Source organism: Hippoglossus stenolepis, chromosome 6 (assembly GCF_022539355.2).
Source record: "Hippoglossus stenolepis isolate QCI-W04-F060 chromosome 6, HSTE1.2, whole genome shotgun sequence".
NCBI classification, from domain to species: domain Eukaryota; kingdom Metazoa; phylum Chordata; class Actinopteri; order Pleuronectiformes; family Pleuronectidae; genus Hippoglossus; species Hippoglossus stenolepis.
In genome coordinates this window covers 21765128-21788158 of record NC_061488.1, presented here as the reverse complement: position 1 = coordinate 21788158, position 23031 = coordinate 21765128, and the positions used below count along the sequence as shown (strand labels likewise).

General features: G+C 39.3%; 1 protein-coding gene across 1 annotated transcript in view; it reads right to left on the bottom strand.

Annotated features, from left to right (window-relative positions):
• LOC118110734 (vitamin D3 receptor A) overlaps window positions 1–23031 on the bottom strand; it is an 81474-nt gene that overhangs the window by 9855 nt on the left and 48588 nt on the right. Inside the window, exons 3-9 of the mRNA XM_035158745.2 lie at window positions 21352–21499; window positions 20119–20249; window positions 9645–9829; window positions 7281–7380; window positions 5187–5364; window positions 2878–3029; window positions 2162–2278 (exon numbers count right to left, since the gene is read on the bottom strand). Coding sequence (XP_035014636.1) covers window positions 2162–2278; window positions 2878–3029; window positions 5187–5364; window positions 7281–7380; window positions 9645–9829; window positions 20119–20249; window positions 21352–21497 — 1009 coding nt within the window. The 5' untranslated portion in view covers window positions 21498–21499. The remainder of the gene's footprint in view (window positions 1–2161; window positions 2279–2877; window positions 3030–5186; window positions 5365–7280; window positions 7381–9644; window positions 9830–20118; window positions 20250–21351; window positions 21500–23031) is intronic.

The window sequence follows — 23031 nt, the reverse complement described above, 5'->3', positions numbered from 1 at the left end:
TGGATTATTCTGGGTATGAAGGGTAGGCATGATAAGCTAATGCTTCAGCTCCACACTGAAGGAACTACTTCAACAAGTCAGAAACCAGACTGAGAGACGACAAAGAGAAGGTTGAGAACACAAGAGCACCAGAATGCCCCTGAACAGAAGCTGAAACACAGTTGCAGCTGTGGTTGGAAGGTGTAGGAAGAACAATAATTGTAGAAAGCAAACGTCCTTGAATTCAATGTTCAATCAACCTTACATAGAAAGACCGACAGTTGAGTGCTACAGACTTGCATTAAGGATTTATCTGTGGTTTTCTGACTAATCAGACAGAGTGAAGGACGTTACATGAAGTCAACCTCTACAGACACTCTCCAAGGAGAAATCCATCACTCACAAAGCAGCACAAAGCTGCAAGAACGAATTTCACCGAAGAGAATTAAAAGAAGTCCAATGAATGTTGGCAGCACATTCTTAAGTTGGAAGAAACCAAAATAAATGTGTTTGGATCAGATGGGATCCGTTCTGTTTAGTGTGGAGCTGGTGCTGTGCTACATTATTGAAATATTTAAATATCAGTGTTATTAATTATGGAATTATTAAAACTTGGTAATTAAAAGAGCAATGCAGGCCAGAAAAATAATGCAATGATAATGCCACTGTAAAATGAGAGGACCCGACGAGTATAAAACATTTATTTTGTGGGCATATGTGTGGTGTAGTTATTGTTAATGATGCTGCAAAGGAACTTGTGTGGCCGAAAGCATCAATATGCAGCTTCTAACCCCTGTGTGCTCAACCGAGGGGAGCCGCTAATTTAACATAAATCAAATTAGTGAGCAGCAATGAGCTGGTTTCAGGCCAAATCTATTTCATCATGCATTTCATTCACTGAGCACGCAAAGTTCCATTATTTGTCTCCACTTGATCACATGTGACGTAAACTCTGTGTCTATGTTCAGGAGACAGGACATGATGTCACCAGTGAGTTTAATCAGAGCTGCTGAAAGGCATCTGGAGTTATCAAAGAGGTGATAGGCCACGCCCACTTACACCAATCAACAGGGCACATCAGATTTTAGCTAATACTTGACCCCAGAGCATATGCACCACATTTGCTAAACCCTGGCTTAGGCAGCCATGTTTTCGTTTGATCAGTCTTGCTCATTTTTCAAAGTAATAGTCAATTTTCCCTCCTGGTAATACACCTGTGAAACCTCTGACTATTTTACTAATTGCAATAGGTTAAGACGTTGATCTCTTACTGTGACCTTTGACGTGTTTGAAAACAAATCATTAACCCAGGACCAGACCCTACCCCCAACCACATTACTAAGTTTAATCAAAATTGGATTACAGCTAAGATGTTTGTGACAGAGAGACAGAACATAAAGGAACCTCTGCTTCAGAACCACATTTTACAATTAACACGCACGCGCGCGCGCGCACACGCGCGCGCACGCACACACACACACACACAACGCTGTCGGAGTTGTTTATCATCTGTGAAGAACGGCAGAACATATGTTCTCTCCACAGTTTTATGTCACACAAATTTGTTTGAGGATTAAACTGTCATGAAAAGTAGAGGCAAAGTATTTAAAAATATAAATGAATAGAGTCTCACTAATGGAGACTGTGCTGACAATTGTTGTGGTTGGTTCATATATATGGACCTTTCATTGTAGTTTAATGTCTGTTGTTCAAGTTAATTGAGTTATTTCTTTTTTGCCTTTGGCTAAAGACGAATATAACAAATGTATTTAATAATTTAGTGATGTTGACCAGTATGTACTTGTATACACTGAAATAATGCAATTACTGTAAGAGCCTGCAAGCTGTGTATTCATCACTATCTATATTATTAATTTAGAAAGGATTGGTGCTTGAGCCGCTGTGGAATAATGTTCGACAAGCCTTGAGGCAGAAGGAGGCTCTCACTCGATGACTCACCTTAGCGTTAGACGGTGAAAACAAACAGTCAGATAACTGCTGCTTGATGGCCTCATTAGGCAATTACGTTCATTCACTTGTCATTAAAGGTTAACCCAATATTCATTTCTGATGCCATGTTATATATCTCTGTACTGTAAATCTGAACATGTTGTCTTTCAGGAAAAGCTTTTCATGTGTAAATGGACACACACAGACACACACACACACACAAAAGCAGTACCTGGGGAGAGCAGGCAGATGGCCATGAGCAGCACGTGTTCCTCTTCGTGCATGTTGAGTTTCTTCAAACCGACCTGGAACTTCACCAGCGGCTCTAAGAGCTCCAGAGTGTGGCCCGCTGGAGAGGACAACACGGAGAGAGTGTGTTACATCAGGGAAACATATTGTGCTTTCCTACTGACGTATGAATGAAAACACACATACAGCACAGGGGCTCCAGAGGAGAATCACTGTTCTCTCTTGCTCTGTTTATACATCCCTGACAGAGAACATTACTTCCTGTCCTGCATGTGTGAGTGAACAAGCACCGAGTGTGTGTATTTGTGGCTGCTTTATTGCTTCTATGACAATACCTGAAGTCGAAAAACCTCACAGTAATGTGCAAGTGTGCATAGAAAAGCAGCGTGTGGGTGATCCTTGTAAGAGTCGGTTATATAGAGTGGGGGAAAAAGAGATCACAGCTGTGTCATCAGCTGCAACAATGAACACTTTACATTTTATCAACGCGTGGTTGATGTTGCAGCCAACATGGACACTTGGAAAACAGGGTGTGTGTGTGTGTGTGGAGAGATGTGTGTTCAATAGGCAAAGTCTCTGTCACATATCTATCAGTCTGAACATGCTGCTCATTGTGTGTGATTCATGTATTGCAGTGAGAACACATGAAACAAAGCCACTAATCCCATTTCACTACTATGACGGTGAGATGTAACCAACCCTTTGTGACATCATTGACGCAGTATTTGAAGTCGGGCCCTCCGCAGCTCCAGGACATGTCCTCCAGACTGAACGACTGGTTGGACCGCAGCATGATGATCTCAATGGCACTTGACTTCAACAGAGCGATCTGGTCCTCGGCTGTCAGATCTCTGGAATAAACACACAGACACAGTATGAGCAGAGGTGGCTAAAGTACACACATTCTTTACTCAAGAAGAAGTACAAATACTTGTATTAAAGAAGAGTCAAGTAAAATAACTTATTTCACCTTTACCTTTTTAAAAGTATAAAAGTACAGGCTGTGAAATGTACTTTATAAAAATAAAAAGTTTCGCTCCCTCTACCGGCTGTATCTATGCGAAGCAAAGTGCGATTAATTTTACATTAATATAATTTGACAACTATTTAACTTAAACCACTCTGACTTCAAATAAAATATAAACACAATAAGATAAATACAGGGGTTAAAGCAAAAAATATATGCGAATATGAAACATTGTCCAGGATGAAATGTCCACACTGTTTTGAAATAAGTATTCTTATAATCTAAATAAGGTCGCCTTCAATTGTAAATGTGTGTGCAAGTGGAAGACTAACAATGACAGCATGCATACAGAATTTATGAGTTACTGTAGTAACAGCGCTTTCAACCCAAGGCTTTGGCAAACCCCTGCCTGAGGTCGTACATATTCACTGTATATATGCGGTATGTGTCTCCACATGCTGACAGATGCACATACAGCTTTAGGACCAAACACTCCATGATGGGTAAAAGGTTTTTCTATGCATGTGTGTGTAGTGATTTCAACTTATTCAATTATAAACAACACCAAAACACAAGTAATCCTGGGTATGGATATCAATATTATTTGATAAACAATAATTTAGGAAAAATATAGGACTCATATTCATATTCCACTTATTTCTCATTCGCTCTACTGTTTTGTTATGTGTTCACTGTCTTTACATTTTGTTTGTGTAGCATGAAACGCTCAGTGCTGTTGCAAAGTGGTCATAAACCAGCAGAAAAAACTTGAAAGTGGTGGTGTTAACTGTTAAATGTGCTTAATGCAGAGGTTGCTACAGGGAACACCACCACCTTGATTGATAGTAGTGTGCTTAAAAGAATTTACTGCTTTTTTTGTTGGATTTATCTGAAGCAGATGAACCTGAGTAGGCTGTAGTTTGAATTACTGTAGTGTTGCTGTATGTGAAGCGTGGATAGATATAGGTGGTAAAATAGGTGGCAAAATAATGTTCAAATACTAATGCCTATCAAATGCAAACAATTAAAGACTTGATTAGAAAACCGAAAGGGATAGTTAGGTATGAATTGTATATCCCTAACGTTTATGAAATGAGAAAATAAGGGCAGAAACAGTGAGTGAAGAACAACTTCTTCTCAAATTAGGGCCCAGGGACAACATAAGGGCTGAGGTCTAATCGGAGTTCATCTACTGCTCAAGGGTAAGAAAACAATCTGAAAACACTTGGTGGGTTCAAGAGCTGAAAACAGCTACTTGTCGTCATACATCTGCAGTACCCTCGAGGTACTTTATATTTCTACCCCTACCTACCGCCCAATAACACACACCTGAGACCTGGCTTCAAATATATACTGTATACCAATGATGCACAGCAGCAATGTCAGCAGTGGGATAGTACATGGATATTCATACAAAGCCACGTGAACACCAACAATTATTGATCCATTTCCATTTCTTTCACTCGTGTATTCATCATGTGTACCCATGTGGCAGACATGTCTTCCCCGTTCTTTTGTTACATGGTCTTCTGTACGTGCACATCTCTCCGCTCAGCATGTTTATAAAGCTACAGCCTGTTCCAGCCTCTTTTCTTGGAAGAGCTTGTTTGTTTGGGAGCGATAATAACATCTCGTCTTACCCTGGTAATAAGCTGCACACATGTGGGCAGTGAGTCAGTGTGCTCCGCGTGTGGGTGGGGGGGCTCATTCAGGCTGCCAGCCTTTGTGTCTGTGCGTGCTACTGGTTGGATGCAGCAGAATTTTACCAGTCAACAAATTATTCAGAGGAGTGGTACAAACAAGGTAGCAGCAGGGGTAGTAATGCTTAATTTTCTATGTGGCTACAATATGACCAAAGAAATATAAAATATTCAGTGTAACAGTATCAGAGATTTCACTTTCACTCACCATTAAAACAATTAGTTGAATTAGGGCTACAATAATTTTATTATTGATCAGCTAAGATTGTATTATATGAATCCTTTTGTCTATAAACAATGATATATATATATATATATATATAGTCTGTTTTAATTGGTACCTGAAGCCTGGAATCATCTTGGCAAAACCAATGACCTTCTGGATGCTGTAGGAGACCAGGTCGGCCAGATGGGGGAGCATGGAGAGCTTAGTATCCTCCTCGCTGGAGTCTGGACTGCTGGCGCCATCCTGGTACATCATTAACAAGTTGCTGAAGTTCATCTTGGTGTCCACGGACTCTGTTTTAGGCAGGAGATAAGGAGACAAGACAAGGGCAGAGGAAGGGAAGGAGGAGAGGGATGGGGAGAGTAAGGAAGTGATTAAAAGGAAACATTGTGAACACATTGAAATTTCAGATTCACCTCTCACTTCTGACTGACTAATGGGGACTCCCATGTTGTCTGTGGGATTGCTGCTGAGGCCAACGATGTTACTTGGTTAATGAGCCCAAGAGTCACCTGAGGACCAAGGTACCTGGGAACACCCACCAAGCTGTAAAAACTAAAATGAACCTCTTGGATGAGAGATGAAACAACAGATCTACATCCATGTCCAGTTGTCCTTCATTTCATTTCTCTTAGATAACCACAATCTTTGCTATGTATCTGGTTACACAGATACATAGCAAAGAACCAGCGAGAGAAAAACAGGTATGTTTTAAAAACACCCACAATAAACTTAATTGGATAAAAAGACATATCAAAATAACAAGCTGTAATTCTGAAAGCCTAAGATAAGCGATAACGAAAAGGAAATTAAATCTACATTAGAATAAAACTTAAAATAAATTTAACATGGATCAAATATGAATCTTTAACATGAGGTCACTGTGACCTTGACCTTTGAACTTCAGGCACTAAAATCTTATCAGTTCATGTATAAGTCCAAGTGAACGTTTGTACCAAATTTGAAGACATTCTCTCAAGCTGATTTTAAGATATCATGTTCATGTTCAAGAAAAACAAACATACTTTGTGAGTTCACCTTGACCTTTGACCTTTGGCTACCAAGACGAAATCCACGCTCAACTGAATGTTTGTTTGAATAAAAAAAAAATCCCTTAAGGGGGTTTCAGAAATATTGCATTCACAAGGCAATAATTTTGCTTTGTGAGGTCACAGTGACCTCGACCTTTGACCTTGGGCCACCAAATTCTATTGAGGTCATCCTTGAGTCTAAGTGAATGTTTGTGCCAGATGTGATGAAATTCCCTATGAGTTCAAAACAACGCAAGGCCATGTGACCTTTTACCTTTTGACCTTTGACCCCCAAAATGTAATCAGTTCATCTTCTCGTCAAAGTGAACGCTTGTTCAAAATTGGATGACATTCCCTCAAGGTGATCTTAAGATATCACTTTCAGGAAAAACAAACAATTTTTGAGGCCAACGTGACCTTGACCTTGACCTTTGACCACCAAAATCGAATCAGTTCATCCTTGAGTCCAGGTCAATATTTGTACCAAATTTGAGGAAATATCCTCAAGGCATTCTTGAGATATTGCGTTCACAGGAATGGGAGGGACGGACGGGTTTTCGAGTTCTGCTCTGGACACGATTACAGACAGTCTGACCTACAGACACACTGCTCCACCTCTCGCCTGAATAATGCAGAGGATTTGATGCTGTTGTGAACGCGTGCGTCTGTGCAAAGAAACTCCCGTTGTGTTGTGCATGTGTGGTAGGCAAACTACGGGTAAACTCCGTAGCCAAGTCTCCGGATTTTACCCGTAGGTCATGTCTGAAAACGGCTTTAGAAATGCACTGATTAATCTCCATTATGGCATTTGGGTGCAAACAAATGCACAAAGTTAGATAATAAAATCTTCCTGTGAAATGTTTAATTAAACTGGAATAAGGACACAAGGTCATTACTGTACATTTATAAATGTGCATAGGTCTTATCGATGAATAGAGCTTGAAACACAGTGTAACCTTGCTGAGAAAATGAGTAGAGGTTGTTCCAACATACGTAGATGTTGAATGGCTTTTTACTGGAACAGTAAAACCCAGCATGAGGCACAGAAAGACCGCCGCGGTAGAGTTACTGTGCCATATTTGTGTTTTGAAAATCGACAGATCTCCTAGGGGACCTTGGTTAAGTTAACCCTGAATCACCAAGGTAATCGAACATAAGAGGAGAATGACGTGTCTTACCAGGAGAGTGGTTGAATGAGTCAGAGGAGGCATCGGACAGAGAGTGAAGGGAGGCCGCTCTGCTGGCACTGCGTGTTACTGGGCCTTCACGCACTGGAGGCTGCAAACAAACAAAGAGACACACAGATATTAATATCCTCACTGTAATACAGTCACAACTCAACGCACTACTGGGCTCCTCATCCGTGCCACCTGGAGCGAAGAATCAAATACAAATACTAACTCCATTATTCTAATTCAGGCTGTAGGAATCAGAACCTGACTAAGTCTTTGGAAGGTTACATTAAAACCAATGTTTGTCAGGTTTGTATAAAACCAGATGATAAACTCAAAAAGATTGTTTTACAGGTTTGTATAATGTTTGTCAGGTCTGTATAAAACCAGATGATAAACTCAAACACGCTGTTTGATTATTTGTCTAAATTGAAGAAAGTAAGTTCTGTAATCAAAATGTGTGTTGACTTTATGTTTACTCCTCAAAAAGCTACAACATGGTGTGTGTGTCTTTCAGCAAATGATGTGAGTAAATAACGCTCTTCTAGTCTTGAAGACCACTCAAAGCGCTTTACAGTGCAGTTTATTGCCCATTCACACACAGTGCATCTATGGGCAGCACTTTTTCTATGAGGGGAAATTCAGGATGTCTTGACCTTGAACAAGGACACTTTGGCATGCAGATGAGGAAGACTGGGATCGAACTGCAGACTTTCTGGTTAGTGGATAACCGATCTATCCCCTCAGCCACAGCCTTTTTAATAGAAATCTGATTAATATCAGTGTAGTAGAGAGTGTGTTCCCATATACAAATAGCCATCTACCTACTTCTTCCACAAATGTCTGTGTCCAGGTGCCTTTATTTGGAACGCATATTCAGAGAACTATTCAGGTTATCTGCTACACATCTGCTAACATCTGACCCACCAGATCATTCTGATGATTTGATTATTCTTATTTCACTATATCAGACTGACTAAAAATCCACTGTTCTGTGGCCGCAGGCACTGATCCCTGCCATGGCAACAACATTCATAGAATCACTACTTCTTTTGCAATTTATCTACAAAGTAAAAGCACAATTTTGTTTTGTTGCTACGATGCTTTAAACCGAGAGGATTACAGAGCTTTTATTTTAAAAATTGTGATCTTGGGTATGAAGATTGTGTTGATTGCTTAATTTACTATGCAATGTATGAAAAGATAATAACTCTAATGTATATATAACTCACACACGCTCCAGTTGATCATTGATCTCTTTTACAGTTTCCGAAAGAACCACAGGCCAAACAAACAGCCCATTCCAAACAGGCAGGTTTAGAACGGACACTACACCAGTTTCAATCATCAATTTCAAAGCACACTTTAGTTTTTATAGTCTTATCAGAGATTAATTTAGGTTTTAGTCTGGTTTATTTGTAGGATTAACATCTTGTAGAGGGTCACATGCAGTTCAAAGAGACAATCACAATGCAATAGCTGAAAAACTCTGGTCAGTGTGGTTGTGGCTGTCTGCTACAGTGTGTGACACAATCACACATGACACTAATAGATCACAGAAGTGTTCTGAGACTCTCTTTCCATCCAATCTCATTTACTAGGGCGACCCAGTTGCTGTGGTCCACTGAGAGAATGTCACCTAACAATCGAGACGTGGAGACAGAGAATGCGATGCCAGTGTCAGGCGGTTAAAAGCCTTTAGTAACAGTAGTGTGACAGAACCTGAACCAGCAAGTGAAGCTGAACTGTAGATCAGTTAAAAACACTTAGGTCATTAAAAACCTGTGTTAATTCACAATAGTCAGTGACTATACTTTTAGAATATCAATTGGTTCAGGAAGTGGGGGTAATATCCAGTGTTCAGTTGTGTTTCAGTTTAGTGAGTGGGACTCACAGTCCGAGCTCCGTTCAACACATAGAGCAATGAATCGCCCAACAGAATGGTTCACTATGTCTGGCTGCAGAGGGCGCTGTTGCTTAGTAAAAGTTATATAGTGTAGCTTTAAAGAAACATTTTCCCACCGGCCAAACTTTTAAAGGGTACAAATGCCACGGTCTGAAGAGTAAACAAGGTCAAATTATACCCATAACCAATTCAGACAGTTCTTTACCATTTAGCCTTAAAAATCTTCTGGTCTCAAATGTATATGGTGACAAGATAACAGTACACTGAACTGTATGTAACTGCTTATCATTTTTTAAATGTAGTATTGTGTCAAGATGCTGTACTGCAGGGAACCCTCTTTTTGTCGCATTACATTCTGACCTGCTCACCCCACATTTAACGCTGGAGAACAAAGCATCTCGGGCTGCATCGATGATAATGTTAGTGTAGTTTTGGTAAAGTAAGAAACTTAGTAGTGGACTCACCCTGAAGCGGGAGAAGTCAGAATAGGAGGCATCATAGGTCTTGTGGTGAGCTTCCACCAGAGAGGAAATCATCCGAGCTTGCTCCTCGTTCAGCCGCGGCCTCATCGCCTCCCGGGCCGCCTCCTCCTCCTTCCTCTTCAATATCATTTCTTTCTTCCTCTGAACCTCCTCATCTGTCAGGATGACTGAAGATGGGGGAGAAGACATATTAAACATTTTTGTAATCAAGTAAAAAATAAATCAACAGCCCACACACATATACACATGCAGCAAAAAAAGACAAAATGAAGGAAATAAACAAATAAAGTTCAACGTTCCACAGAATTAATCACATATTCCAATAACAAATAACAAATGTATCTGAAATTAAGAGGTAACTGATCACATTGCAACTAACTGACTCGTATCACTCCTACTTCAGTGAAAACAAACGGGTCTACTGTTTAATGATACCTCACTCTCCTTACACTGTTACAATGTCGTTAAGCATACGGACATGCTAAAGGTATAATTATAGACAAAGCATAGAATCCCACTGGAGGAGCTTTAACAGTGTAAATAGGTTGTTTGACCCCAAAATAAATCAAAGATGGTGACAAGGTGTTTGTGAATAAAAATATGGACATTTATGAATCAAATCCTGTAGTTACATAGTGTCTCAGGCTGATGTCATGTTCCAGTTCAGTTTGTGGTTATGTAGAAAACTTTGCATGGAATCTCTAGGAGGTCACTTTACATACTTTTTACCACAGCCAAGGAGTTTCCATCTGTATTTGTTTGTCTGACTGTCAGCAGGATTACACAAAAACTGCTGAACCAATGTCCAAATTTTGTTGAGAAGACCTTACCCAACAACAAAACTATTCGATTTTGTGGTGAATCATATAAATGGGCAGATGCAGGATTTTTTTCCCACCTTTGTTATATAGCGAGATAGGGTATGGGCTCTCAAATTTAATTTAAGTTTTCATTTAAATTTGTCATTTTTTCCAATTGATCCAGGTACTTGAACATTTTGCCACTTTCTGGATTTGAGTTTAACTAGATTTCTTTTCCTAGAATTACCTGTTGTACGATGAGTTTAAAGACACAGAGAGAGAAAGGGGAAGTTATCACCCACATTGAAAGGAAAGCAGTTCTCATAGTGTTCCTTAGCAACACTTTAGATGAAGTAAAGACATTACAGTGTTATAATTGAGTGTTCCCTCACAGCATGTTATGGTAGATAAGTGCAACCATTGAGAAGTAAAACTAAGTAAGATTTCTATAATAGGTGAGGGAGATCTAATGGATATTGCAAATATTACCATCTCAGGTTACATGGACCATACATCTCTGTTCAGCACGCAGAAAAGGTCTGTCATGTCCACTGCCTCTTAATGCAGCTGCTGTTGTGGGTGTTGGACAATAAAGTGCTTCTTGCCTTATTCATGTTGCAGGAGTAAAGACCACAGGGTGAATGGCACAGTGGTGCAGAATGGTTTAGACACACTGTTCATAGGGTCCGTTCTAAGTCTGACAAGAGAATCTGTTATTTTTATTTCTAGGTTTGCACGCCACTTCCTCTTGTCTTCAACCACAATATTATTTTGTAATATTACTTTCAAAAGACTCATTTATTACAGACTGCAACAGATTTACATCACTTTCTGCAGGATTTAAAATACAATTCACGCAGAAATACAAAAAATGAGAGCTGTGCATTTACTTTATTTTTGAATAAGTGGGAGGAGGAAGCTGAGCTCTTTGGCCGTAATAAAACATATTTCGAGAAATGTCAGCACCATCATAAAAATCTTTTTTGTCCTTGCTATGTTATAAATCTACTCACAGACAAACAATAAAAATCCTGCTCTAGCTTTACACACTGAAATGTATTATGTATTAAAACATATTGCAGCAAATAAAATAACAAGGCAAAACAGAAAACAAAGACACCACTCGACACATGTTTGTCATTTTTACTTTGACTAAGTACAGGTGGAGTCTATGAAAGAGGGCTTTAAACCAACCTCAAACCAGGCGGCTGCCCTCGCTCTGAGCGGCCTATTAGAAGCTTATCCTTGTAAATTATTTTGATAACACACACGCACGCGCACGCACTTCCTGCAGTGCAATATTTGTCTTCTAAAGACGACTACATCTGGATGTGTGCTGCAAAGTGGCCACTGATGGTGTGAAACAGGAAACCTTGAATTACAAGCTGTGCCTGAAGATATTCTGTAAAATGAAAAACAGGTGGCTCGAACGCTCAGTGTGTGAATGCGACATTTGTAATGAGGGGGTTTGAAAGAAATTCCTTCTGTGTTACATTTCTTGTTTGACTATTACTGCAAACAGGGCCTATTCATTACTTGTATTGAAACACATTTTAACAGTATATTTCTGTCACTGCTTTAATTGAGTTACGAGATCATATATATCATGTCATGTGCAGATGGGGCCTCCATACTGTATTCTGCCAGGTGTAGATCCATTGTGTGTTCTAGAACATGTCATTTCAGTAGAGCCTTGAGAGAGTGTTGCATCATCAGTGTTTTAAGCTGCTGATGACAATGAGAACACATTTCAAGGTTCCCAGAGCACACAGGAAACTGAACAGAACATTCAGGGCTAAGACCACTCAAGGAGAAACTATTGGAGAGATATATATATATATATTTTATATATTATATTCATGCTATAATTTTCTCTATTCTGGATTACTGTTACTCTCTTTTCACCTGCCTGATCCAACAAAGTCTACAGAAATTACAGCTCGTCCAAGATGCAGCAGCCATAGTTCTCACTAAATCTGCTCAAAGAGAGCACATTACTTCTCTTCATTGGATTCCAGTAAATGTTATATTTGATTTCAGCATTTTATTGCTGACTTTAAAGGCCCGTTCTGGAGTTCAACATAACCACATTTCAGATCATTAGACACCATATGTGCACAGTCCTATCCTGAGGTCCTCAGTGAAGGCCCTGCTCTCCATTCCACAGTCCCGGCTGAGGACCCGAGGTGACTGGGCTCCAACTCTTTGGAAAGATCTCCCTGAGGAATTCCATCTGACAAACTCCTTAATCGATTTTAAATATCTCTTGAAGACAAATTCTTATAATTGTGCTTTGTCCTATTTTTATTTTTGCATTTGTGCTCCAACACTGTGTGATCTTCAAATTGCTTTTGACTGTTTAACTTGTCCAGCACCTAATAAGTGTTTTGAAAGGTGATATATATATATAGTAGTAGTAGAAAAATGCTGTTAAATAACTAAACAGAAAATTAATTCCTTCTTGCACCCTCTTATATTTTTGCCATCCATCTGAGGCCTGGCTCTGTTGATAGTCGCTGCAGTCACTGGTGGAGTAATGCGCTGACCCCTGAATGCCTCTGCCTGTATTATTCTTTTGACTCTCTGCCACAGTGACCTACGATTACCCATGAAGAGCTCAACTGTACGGACAGACAGACAGATGGACAGCATTACTGCCAGACATACCACGCCTGCCAAAGGGTCACAGGCACAGAGTCATAAGGTCAAAATACACAGATACGACTGTGAGTCGCACAATCTGGCAGCTACAAAGACTGTCTCGCCTATCATACTTTGAAGGCATCTAATTCAGCACCATTACCTTATGTAATTTGTTTAGGTTTACACTGACCTGCATAGCAACCTTATTCATGTAGGAATAAAGCTCCTTACACCATTTTTCATGTGCTATTCTGAATAAAGTGTAATCTACTGGCTCAACAGTTTTTTTGAATCTGTTAATGCAGCAATTTCTGTAATGTACTTTTAAAATGTTATTTTAGCCTTTACAATTTTAGGTGCATATTTGGCTAAAAGCAATAAATACACCAACTAAATAAATGCTTCACAGTAACCACAAATTTAAGAGATCTATGGGATGGCATGGATGACTCAAAATGTTATGGTTTTCAGATCATGCACTTCATACTAGATGCTGGTTGTTTTCCTGGAAGCTGTAAACAACTATATTTGAAGTGGACTTCCAGTGATTGCACCCTGGATTGCAACCACAGACACGGCGTTACGTAAGCGCATGATGTGCGTTGTGGCGATGCAAACAACAACAACAGTTTGGCAACACAGACTTAATAAAGGCAACTGAATGAGTCGGACTGCTTAACTAACCAAAGGGTTTACTTGGCTTTCATCTCTTTTAAACCACCATCATTAATTAGGCTTTGGCTCATCTCCAGTGTCTGTCCGAGCCCAAGCCAGAACCACTCCTTGTGGTGAGGATATCCAAGCATGCAGCCTGAACATGAATAGGCGCAGTTTGGTCGGAGTTTGGCACAGGTTGTCAAAGTAGCTATTCTAAGGCTGGAACATGATTGAACCAGCCGGGTTTTCAGCCAAGTTTGAGCCCTGGATGGCATCGTCAAGGCAGGAGTCCACAAAAAACAACCGACCATCAAAAGAACATTTGACCACCCCACAGTTCTTGGCAGACACACAGCACTTTACCAAAGAAAGTTTGCTGTTTGGGCAGGGACTGATTGGATGTGGTGAAGCGGTGCCCTGAATGGCAGAGAGGAGCAAAGAAAGAAGGCCAGAAAGAAAAGGCAAACAGTGAGGCTGGTTAAGAAAAAAGAAAAGAGAAAAGTTTGGTAAACACCAGTACTGCCACACTCACGACGAGGGGGAAAAGGGTTGAGGAGCGCCGTGGAGGCCTGAGGTTCACAGCGGGCTTACTCATTAACCAGCCAGCGGACCAGTTAAAGTACAATGGAGGCTGCAAACACTCAGATCTGGTGTGATATATGTCAAGCCGGATTTGGTGTGTGGCCAAGATTTTTCCACTACTGCTTTCGACCTGTGACGCTGAAGGGGTAAATTCAGGTCAGTCAGGCATCAGTGCACTCACACATGCAGAGTGTGACGCAAAATGGCTTATCGGTAGATCACAATGAAAGTGTGGAGTGTAGGGCGGAGCGGGGCACAAAGACATTAGGTGACAGTTGATTACGTCTACTTTGTAAGTTCTTGCATGATGATGCGATGTTACAACAGAAATAACTGACGACAAATTTTCAACAGTGGTTTATTTATCTACTATCTAATAATTCCAGAAATCTCTGTCTGTCAAATATCTTGAGAACCGTTAATCTTATTGACTTCACATATGACAAGTGCACTCTTAAGGCCCCAAAGAAGTGCAGCGTTGATGTGGTGGAATTTGGACATGTGACACAATCAAACGAGTCAGTTAGCCCCAGCTCTCTGTAGCCGCTGGGGCATTCTGTGACATTGGTCAATAGGACAACAGCAGGTCACTTTTATATTTCATCAAGAAAGTTGTAACCAGCATTACCAAAGGCCAAGAAAAGGGCCCATTCGAAAAGGGCAGGGTGCTGCACTAGTGTCATATACAGCGTTTCTGCTATGTTCACCGCCACTGCAAAATTATTCCCGCCGCTGCTTCGGGTTCAGGGCAGACACACATGATAGAAGTCATAGCCACCGCAGACAAACAGGTTCGCCACCAAAACACACTGAAAATTAGAGAAGCTCTCACACCTCACTGTCTTGCCAAACTAGAATGTTCATCCGGGTGTCAAGTTTCCATCAGTGCCATAGGGGCCGATTAAAATCTGTATCTACTGCAGAGTCATTTGACACGGGAGTGAATGCGGATTAAATCAATTCTCATTGCAGACAAAAGCCATATGTAAGTGGGTTTTTGATCAGTGGAAAAAGGGGCTCTACGAATCAGAAATCCAAGGGGTTCAAAACATGTGTGCTTCAACCATCTTTGGAGTTCACATTACACAATGCTTTGAGACAATTTATAAATAGTCTATGGGCTTTAAATTTTTGGTTGTTTGGATTTATTCATATGTACATTGACAAGTTTTTGTGTATCCCACTATAAATGGAGCATCTGGCACTTATTATAATGCAGATGTCAAAGACTTTGACCACCTGACAGAAAGGCTGTAGCAGGGACAGAATACAAAAGAGTCCGAGAGAGGATGAAGAATGTGAATTAGGAAGGACAGAAACCTCAGGAGAAGCTGTGCTACTGAAAGACACTGACGACGTTTCAGAATCGCTGGTGTGATTCTAATCCTGTTACAAATACACACCCGCGCAAACACACAAATCCTGCAAGAATGCAAATACATACACTCACCCAATTGGGAAGGTTTTTTCTTGGCATCTCTTTAACCTCTGTCAAACAACGACAGCGTAGGGGTGTTTACTATACGCAGTCAGATGGCACAGCTCAAAGAGCGCACACACACACACACACACAATTAAATACGCACAAACAAATACGCACACACAAAGTTCTAATCTGAATAATGGTGACGCTTGGACCATGCTGCCAATTTTAAGAAAGGATGGCGTAAAATCAGACAAACACATACAAACAGATCGTAACCGTACTTCAATTAAACCTCAAAAGATGCATTCATGAACATAATGTAGAATCTTCCATTCAAAATGAAGGGTTACACTTGGGAAAACATTATAACCTAGTCCTAACGTCAGTAGAATTTTAATTCAGCCTCCTTAACTTAACATTTGAAAAGATATAATTTTTTAAAAAGTAATTTTTTAAAAAGTTACCTTTACAAAGACAGATTTTGTAGTATATGAGTAAACACAAACGACAGTGCTGCAACATACTGTGTGAGGTAGTGAACATATCAGTATATCCAGGATACAGGAGAAAGTATGTTCCCAAGCTCATCATGTTCATCAGTGCTGTCCCGAGATTCATGGTGAGACAGATTGATGAGACACAGCAGGAAACAGTGGTCACTCATATGAATAACATGAGACATGCACACAACATTTACATCCCAGCCTCAGCCAGTAGTACACACACACACACACACACACACACACACACTAAGTGTAAAGAACACAGACACATAAAGTAGTCACAGTCACATGGATACACAGGCTTTTTCCTGGCTCAAAGATGGTACCTCAACCATGACCTACTGACCCTGGATTTATTTATTCTCAATAGGAAATTAAAATGAGTGACTTTGGCTCAATGAGTGTATGGACTGTGGCTTAAACTTCCGGTCAGAAAATGTCCCAGTTATCCACACCACAACTGTTCCTCATCTGTTTTTTCAACTTTGTTTAGTTCATAGGGATGATCTCAATTGCAGCTAGAAATGCAAATGCATTGAGACATTGGGTATCATTTGTTTTTTTTCCAATTTTGGTGCTAAATCAATTCTGGTGCCCAAACGGTACCAGATATTTTTTTCTTTAAAAAAAAAATGATCACAAAACGATGGTCGACGTAGACAATGGATTTTTATGCCAAGGCAAATTGGAAGCTAAAATGAACATATTAACTGTTAACAGTTTAAAGTTTACTTAACTTACACATGTAAATGTCGAGCACTAATTAGCTAGCCTATTGTCCTGCTTCATTTGTATTATTAGCAACACCGTGGACTGATTCTGCCTGACTGGTGTAACACTGCTGTGTTGTTGTGTACAGACAGTACACAACAACACAGCAGCCTTTAGGGTTCTTAATGCAATAAGAAAAAGCCTGAGCTATACATGCACAGACCATATAGAGACAAGCAGAGCCGCTGTAACACTCAGCAGCGAATACAGTAGGCTTCCTTCAATGCGTGGACTGTTTAGTAGCTATGAGAGACGTGGACACATCATACATGACACAACTTAACTCATCTTAACCCTCAAAAAACAGTCTCTACCCATTGGGACTTCAATTTCTGTCCCCAAGGTAACGAGAGTCGCCTTGGGTTAGAATTCATTCATTTTTAAGTCCCCACCGGAATATACAAACGAGCTCACATACAAACACACACACACCCACACATACAGCCTGTTTGTGAATGAAATGTGGGAAAGACCATTGTGCATCCCTTTGAAGAAAAAGCCATTGTTGAGCAGGATTTGAACCCCCACCCGGCTGCCCTTCCTTCATGTGCTCTCCCTTATTCTCCTCTTGCTGCGTTAGTATTCACATACACACTGACTTCCTCACTCGTTTACATTTAAATAAGCGAAACGCAGCGAAGACGCTGAAATGATTAGCGGCTGTAATGTGCTAATTTGTCAACATGCAGATTAAAGACACGCTTCTATGTTGGTCATTATGAATGTGTTGAGACAAGGTGTCATCTTGTGTTAACGTGGGGTGAACTGATGTCTCATTCTCCTTTCACAGCACGTTCTGCTTGTGTTACACGCTGCTACTGTATGCATAACCAGCATGGCGACGAGCGCAGCTGTGTCCCACAGCCTTTTAAACATAAAAGGTAATTTAGTTGAGATATATATTACTGTGCTTTGATTAACACAATCGCGGCTGCGGTAATGATAGTAAGTCTATCTGGAAGGAAAAAAGCAGGATTAAATGTATTATTATTATTATTACTATATTCAGCTACTATCTGACCCCAGCCAGAGTTAACCATATGGCACAGCACAGCCTTATGCATAGACAGTACATCTTGTAGCAAATCAGATCAGTTTACATTGACCGTAGATTCAATTGGTTGCTCTTCCTTCTGAATGTTTTTAAATATCAATTTAAGCCAGAGCAGCTAAACTTTTACTGAGCATTTAATGGACTCTTCCATACACAGAGAGCACTAGATAAATCAAAACACTATTAGTTACAACTTTGATAACAATGATGATAGCATTTTAAATAGATAATGCACACTTAAATGTATATTTTGAGCTGTAATCTAAATTATATGACATTAATGAAGCACATTAATGCTGGTGTTAAGACTATATTTATCACCAAATCTATTTGAAATTTATGGGTTGAACATAACCCAGTATTTCAAACCATCTTGGACCTGGCAGGGCCAAAGCTTACTAAGAGTTTACCATTTAGCTCCGCCTCTCAGCAATGTGTTCTCAAGGCATTTCTTGAACTTCCTATGATAGACTTCACCTCTATTTAGGAGTGAAGTTATAATTCAAAAACAAATACTTGATCAATTTAATAATAAAAGTAAAAAATGGCCTAGTCAATAATTCCCTGCAACGCAGTACTTAGATTAAGATTAATACAGAATTTACTTTGAGCTGATTTTTATGTTGATATCAAATATTGATTTTAATACTGAATTGATGTGAATACTGTATTTTAGTGGAAGGCCAAACCAACATGCCAAAAATTAAGGAGGCAGATACAACACAATAATTAAATAGGCAACAGATAAATTAAAATACATCTCTGCCTCAACTGTAAGATGGCATTCTCTAACTGGCTTCATGTGCAACAAGCTGGGGAATGTGTTAAAATGTGGCACTGGCTACAACACCATCTGGTCAACTGCAAAAAATAAAATTTATAAAAAAAAAAAACAGAGTTAACTGTATTTCATGGTTGTGGTTCTCAAGCTATGCACTGATCCTGGTGCAGCATCAGAGTCAGCTGCTCTACAGACGTTTACACCTCAGCTAGATAAATGAATATTACATTTGTCGAACAGAGGTAAAGATGCCTTAATATCATCATATCATGTGTTGTTTTAACTCCCTTATTCCTTTCATCTTACTTTTATTGCAACCACATTTTCTGTAGTTTCTTAAATAGGACAGCTTTTGACTCTGCTGCCTATGAGAGTAGGTATTTAGTTTAGTTTTAAAAAAGGCATAGAGGTAATGACGTCTGTTCTACTGAGCCGGCCACATGGCTCTCATAGCACTGCCATACAAGCCAGTAGCCAGGCAGATTACCTTTAGCCTCAGTTTACCCTCAAATTCAGCTTTTAATGATATTACGATTAAAAGGCTGAACCACCTGATGGTACAAGGTACAACTAAAGATTATTATTATAATTTCCATTATAACAACCAGTCAGACATACCTCAAATGTGATGGTTACACAACTCTCCCTGGCCTCTCTTCCCATAGAGGACCTCTAGAGGTCATATCTGTGGGGCAATTTTAATACATAATACCTATTTGATCCATTTTATCATGAGGCTTAATTCTACTACTGTTTAATGCTTGTGTACCACAAAACCCTGGTGCTCACAACCAGTAGAAGAAACATTTAGCTTTATCACATGTTGATTATTAGTTGAGACAGCAATGATTTTCAATTAATGCCAAACGTTAAAGCTATCAATTTTTTTTTTTAATGCGTCTATCTGCTTCAGAGAGTGGCAAATTGAATTTTATGTAAACGTGCAATTCTATCAGTTCCTCAGAAAACCCCCTGTACAATGCTTAGATTTTAGAGTGTGTTTTTATTTGTCCCTTTAAGTCTTAATGGGTTAATCATGTGTCATCAGTCAATGTTTTAGTTAATTTTGTGTTTACAAGAACATACGGCTAAAAGCACATCACAGCATAAAATCAAGCTCTCTGTTTATGTTTAAATTGAAATATTTGCAGCTTAAGTTGTAATTACATCTCAATATTTGACTCAATCATATCAGCATAACTGGCCAAAGGCCAGCCATCGCAAAAAAGGGTAACTCACATTCTTTCATCATGCCGATGTCGATGCAGCGTTTGAGTCGACAGGCCTGGCAGTGGCGCCGGTTGTCCTTGGTGATGGTGCAGCTTCCGTTGAATGGACAAGTGAAGGAGGCCTTGCGCTTCATACTGCGCCTACAAGAGTTCAAAATGAACAAATTGTTCATTTGGACGCATTTATTCCCTGTGGTGGCTCAAAAATATTATGAGGGGAAGAAAGATTCAAGGTTTCACGTTTCATGCAGCATGAAAACATAAGAAGAAATGGAAAATATTATCATTGGTGATTCATGGAAGTTTCATTTTATAAAGTGCATATATTTCTTCCTTTTTAAGATGTAACTTATTTAAAATAATTAAGCAATCAGGTTGATACCCTACAAACTATAAAGAAATAAGTTGCACTGGACTTAACATTACACACATTTTACATACATTTTATATAAACAGTTTGTAGCAATTCCTAATTAAACTACCTGAACCAGCTTATTCCACTAATGATTTAAATTCCTATTTGAAGGGATGATGTCTTTCTTTTCTTCCTTCTGTTGCTGGGATTAAAATGTATTATATACTTCATCACTAAATCCTATCAGGCATCCTTGATGGAGGGGAAACACAGTATATGTGTGTTGTGTATATATCTTTGTGTGTCCTTGAGTGAGTGTGGGAGAGCGGGTGATAGAGAGGGGGGGGATAATCATCAAACACAGTGTGTATACTGACTTCAGACAATCACATGCACATACTCCTCTTTAAATGTTGATGTACTATTGTTAAAGGCAACATTTACATATACAGCTCCAGAAAAAAGAGACCAGTCCAAATGTGTCTTAAATCTCCATCTCTCCGTGTATGGCAGACTTTTCATTCCTGATAAATGTCAGACACATTTTGAATTTGGGAGATGTCAGTAATTTCAAAGATAGAAAAAAAACGTTCATTTTAACTTAACACATACCGATAAATAGTAAAAAAAAAAAATATTGCAGTGGTCAGTAAATGTTTTATAAAGAAAAACAACATAAATGTCTGATTAATCAATGAATGCAACTAACAACAGTAAGAAAATTAGAGATGCACTGACACACACACACACACACACACACACGCACGCATGCACACGCACACGCAAACGCACACGCACACACTTTCTCTTCATGCCATCATCCCACATACTAACAAACAAAACAGACATTGTGTTAATACACACACATCATTAAGGGGTGACACCCACCTGAAGAACCCCTTGCAGCCCTCGCAGGTCATGGCATTGAAGTGGAAGCCGGTGGCCTTGTCGCCGCACACGCCACAGATCCGCGGGGCGTTGCGGTCGAACTCGTCCGGCCCGACCATCGACGTTGTTACCGTCATGGGCTCCATCACTGAAGAGAAAAGGTGAGATGAGGTTAGAGCTTGTTTGACACTGCAAACCTAGCTCCTTGTTGGAGTGAGACTCATGAACACAAAACGATAGCAGAGACCGAAATGTGTTTTAAATCAAATATTCTGTTCCCCCTGCTCTAATGTTGTGTGGGAGTGTTTGAGTGTGTGTGTGTGTGTGCTTGATGGGGAGGTGTGTGTGTTTCCCTCTTCTTATACAAACAGGTGTCGGGCTATTAGCATATTTAGTAAAAGTCATTGACAGCCACACTCTGCAACTCGCAGCCATTGGCTAAATGACTCAGCAGACAGGTACAAACACACACACATACACACACAGAAACATAGAAAATCTGACGAATCATGAAAGTACAATGTTAATGGGAAAGAAAATTAATGACGTAAAGACGGCCATTCCCCAAAGGCTAAGAAATGATGGCTATATATTATACTGCAAAGCTGAAATATTGTCTACAGTGATCTTTTTTTTTTAACCGCACACGCACGCACGCACACACACGCACACACACCATCTGGCCATCCCCTATGAAATAATCATCAGTAAAGTAACAAACACCGACAGGGCTGCAAACTAATACATATCAATCTTTCCCTGAAAGCGCCTCAGTCAAAGTCTAATCGAAGCAATGAAACGTAAAGTCAGGAAGAAGACAAATAGCTTGAAATATGTTTTAATTGTTTCGATGTGATGACTTAATGTTTTGTTTCGCTCTATTAGCATCATTGTAATCATTATTTATTATTTCTAAAAGGAATAAAGCTAATGCAACAATGGGGAAGCATGAAACAAAGGAGACAGAGGAATAGATTACAGGATGTAATGCCTGCTACATTGTGTTACACAATGCAGAAAGGACAAACAACGTGCATAGGTCTACACTTTTCAACAGTGTTCAAAGTACATTAGATTACATAGATTTAATATTAATTTAGTGGCTTCGTTATTTCCATAATATTATGTCAGATCTGGTGAAAGTTTAATTTTGCAACAGACACAAAAATATGACAGTAGGAGTGAAGATATTTGTTTTGATGTTTCTAGACAAGTGAAACTGTTCATTTCACTGTCTCCATTTTATTTAGAACCAATATTCAGATTTCACTCCCTTTTAAAACCTGGAACTTTTCTGACTCAAACCACTGAGCAGCAAACGCCATGTGATAATACAACATATATATATATATATATATATATACACACACATATATATATATATATACACATATATATATATATATATACACATATATATATATATATTATACACATATATATATATATATATACACATATATATATATATATATATATATACACACATATATATACACACATATATATACACACATATACACACATATATATACACACATATACATATATATATATAATGATCATGTATCTTCTAAGCACTGTAAATAGATGCAACATCTATCTATCTAGATTTCTAAAATGTTTTGCTGTTTATCAAGTGTTAGTCACTCTTTGTCAAAAAGACGAGTTAAAAACAGA